Raw genomic sequence first — 2,762 nt, forward strand, 5'->3', positions numbered from 1 at the left:
CTCTGATCCTTTGACCCCTGCAAACAAAGTCAAGTGTGCCAAGGAAGGCAACGGGTCATTTAATCATTTCTGTAAATGGTTCAAGGTTCAACCTTAAATGTTTGCTGTGAAAATACAATGTGGCACAGGCGTCAGGTTGATTAAAAGCAAACAACATGCTGAATTATAATTTAAAAAAAAACCCTCGTTCTAATTTCTGTGCTTTGCCCAGTTAACGCGAATCTTAGAATAAAGTTTACTGTTCAATATTTTTTCTTTCTGTTTTATATATTTCATTGCATTACACCCCTGTAATTTAAATATATGCATGTTTAGTTACAAAACAACAAAACATCGAATTTACTGTTCTTAAATGTTTGATATTGTCTACATATTACTCACACAAACCTATAATGTCAAATCTTTTCCTGTTGGATTCAGCTTGCTATTAATTATGAAAATGGGGAAAAAATGTACATCTCCTTTGTCCACTGACTCTCAGCTGACTGTTTACCACTTCCTCATTCAGCTCGTTCTTTGATTGGCTGGTTTCAGTTTTACTGACGCGTCATGTTGTGAGCGTATATAAGATGAACGCACTCGCCTTGCGTTGCACAGCTTCTGGATGATCGGGAGAGGTTCTTGCTTCAACAGTGATTGAACGGAACTTCGATCTCGTTGGAATTTCCTTACGAAAACATCCCATTTCATATTTAGTTTTTTACCAAAATTGTTAATAAAACGACAAAAAAAATCCGCCGAAATGGATTCTCAGGTTCGCCAGAACTACGACCGCGATTGCGAGGCTATTATCAACAAGATGGTGAATTTGGAGCTTTACGCTGGGTACACCTACACTTCCATGGCAAGTATCTAGTTTTTTTTTAATCCATATGCTAAACCGTGTCTTTTGACTTTTTTTTTTCTTTTGGTTGCGACAGTGCATGCAAATCAGACTTCCAGCTTGTACTTCGTGTTTACTCTTGCGTTATTTTCACGACGCCACTAATCTGCGGTGAACGAGCTCTTAGTGTTTTCAATCTTTTCCTTATCGATTTTGTTACTTTCAGGCTCACTACTTCAAACGGGATGACGTCGCCCTTCCTGGGTTTGCCAAGTTCTTCAAGAAGAACAGTGAGGAGGAGCGCGAGCATGCTGAGAGATTCATGGAGTTCCAGAACAAGAGGGGTGGACGCATCGTCCTTCAGGACATCAAGGTGACTGCATTTGAAATGTGCCTTTTCTATGTTGAACGATTTGATAAGCAAAACTGGCTCTGGATCTATGCGTGTTTGTAAGGGCCTGTTGAATTGAAGGGAAGGGAGCATCACGTGCTCACTGACCTGTTTTTGTCTCTTTCTCTACAGAAACCTGAGCGAGATGAGTGGGACAATGGACTGACTGCTATGCAGTGCGCTCTTCAGTTGGAGAAGAAAGTCAACCAGGCTCTGCTGGACCTGCATAAGGTCGCTTCTGAGAAGGGAGACCCTCATGTGAGTTATGAAGTCCATGTTTTAATGTACATTAATGCCTATGTCCATCCTAATTTATTAAATTAAACGTCCTTGCATTTCTGATCTCTTGTCCAACAGCTGTGTGACTTCCTGGAGACTCACTACTTGGATGAGCAGGTTGAGGCCATCAAGAAGGTTGGTGACCACATCACCAACCTTACCAAGATGGATGCTGGCAACAACAGGATGGCAGAGTATCTGTTTGACAAGCACACCCTGGATGGTGACAGCAGCTAAATGCAGCCCTCTGATCATATGCATATTGCAAAACCTCCAGCTGTACTCTATGCTTAACTCGATGTTATCACGCAGCTGTGACTTTAAGAGGCTGAAAGGTTAACTTTTAGAGGCTACATTTTACAAGATGCTTGCTAATTTAGTCCGTCATCTTGTGGTTTAGTCATCAAGCTGATACTTGTTTAATGTACACTAATTGGTTTTAACCAAGTGAATTTGGTGAATAAACATTTTTGGCTGGATTTACTGGTCTCTTTATTTGTTTTCAACAAATGTGTATTAGAGGTTAGTGAATACGAAAGTGATGTTTGAGCCAGCACTTATATTTTAGCTGGTATGGTATTTTTATTTTTTTTTTCTCCCCCAGTCTGGCCTACAAAAAAAAGGTTATTAAATTGTTGCTTCTCAAAGTCTTTCCTGGATTAACTGATGCTATATGCTGCATATTGACTGACCTGCTAACTAATAACAGTTTATTGCAACCAGAGCATATATGCAGAAAATCAAATGATATCTGGTTATGATTTATATAAATCCACACATTAGGATTGATTACCAAGTGTGCAGTGATCTATAGTTGTTTTTAACAACTTTCCTTGTTGACTGAAAACGATGAACTGTAAATCACCCTCACCTAGCCTGTCTGGGCCCGTATTCTTACAGATTCTAAGAATCCTTTCAGAGAGCTCCTAATTTAGTTAAAAAATTTCTGCGTTGGCTTAAGAGCAATTCGGGACCAATCTGCGAGCAGCTCTGAGCAAAGAAAATAGTGTTGGGTCGTTCTTGAACGATTCGTTCATTTTGAACTAATCTTTAATGTAACTCGGGAAGAACGAGTCGTCTCAGGGAGTGATTTGTTCAGTCGCGCATGCGCAACATCATATAGGTTCTGTACTGGAATTAGTCAAGTAGTTCACCTGGTTCGAGTCATTCGTTCATCACGTGACAGCCCCATAAGCTTTAACCAATGCCGGAAAGAGAATTGATTAGTTCATCTCTCGAGCCTTCGGGTTTGAGTCGTTCGTTCATCAT

At 40.1% G+C, this 2,762-nt stretch overlaps 1 protein-coding gene across 1 annotated transcript; it reads left to right on the top strand.

Annotated features, from left to right (window-relative positions):
• Window positions 1–575: 575 nt before the first annotated feature.
• Window positions 576–1,972, top strand: LOC107548336 (ferritin, middle subunit-like). Its single transcript, XM_016228979.1, has 4 exons — window positions 576–844; window positions 1,050–1,196; window positions 1,347–1,472; window positions 1,572–1,972. The coding sequence occupies exons 1-4, from the start codon at window positions 743–745 to the stop codon at window positions 1,728–1,730; spliced, it is 534 nt and encodes a 177-aa protein (XP_016084465.1). The 5' UTR covers window positions 576–742; the 3' UTR covers window positions 1,731–1,972.
• Window positions 1,973–2,762: the final 790 nt, after the last annotated feature.

Source organism: Sinocyclocheilus grahami, unplaced genomic scaffold (assembly GCF_001515645.1).
Source record: "Sinocyclocheilus grahami isolate Dianchi unplaced genomic scaffold, SAMN03320097.WGS_v1.1 scaffold346.1, whole genome shotgun sequence".
Classification (NCBI taxonomy): Eukaryota; Metazoa; Chordata; class Actinopteri; order Cypriniformes; family Cyprinidae; genus Sinocyclocheilus; species Sinocyclocheilus grahami.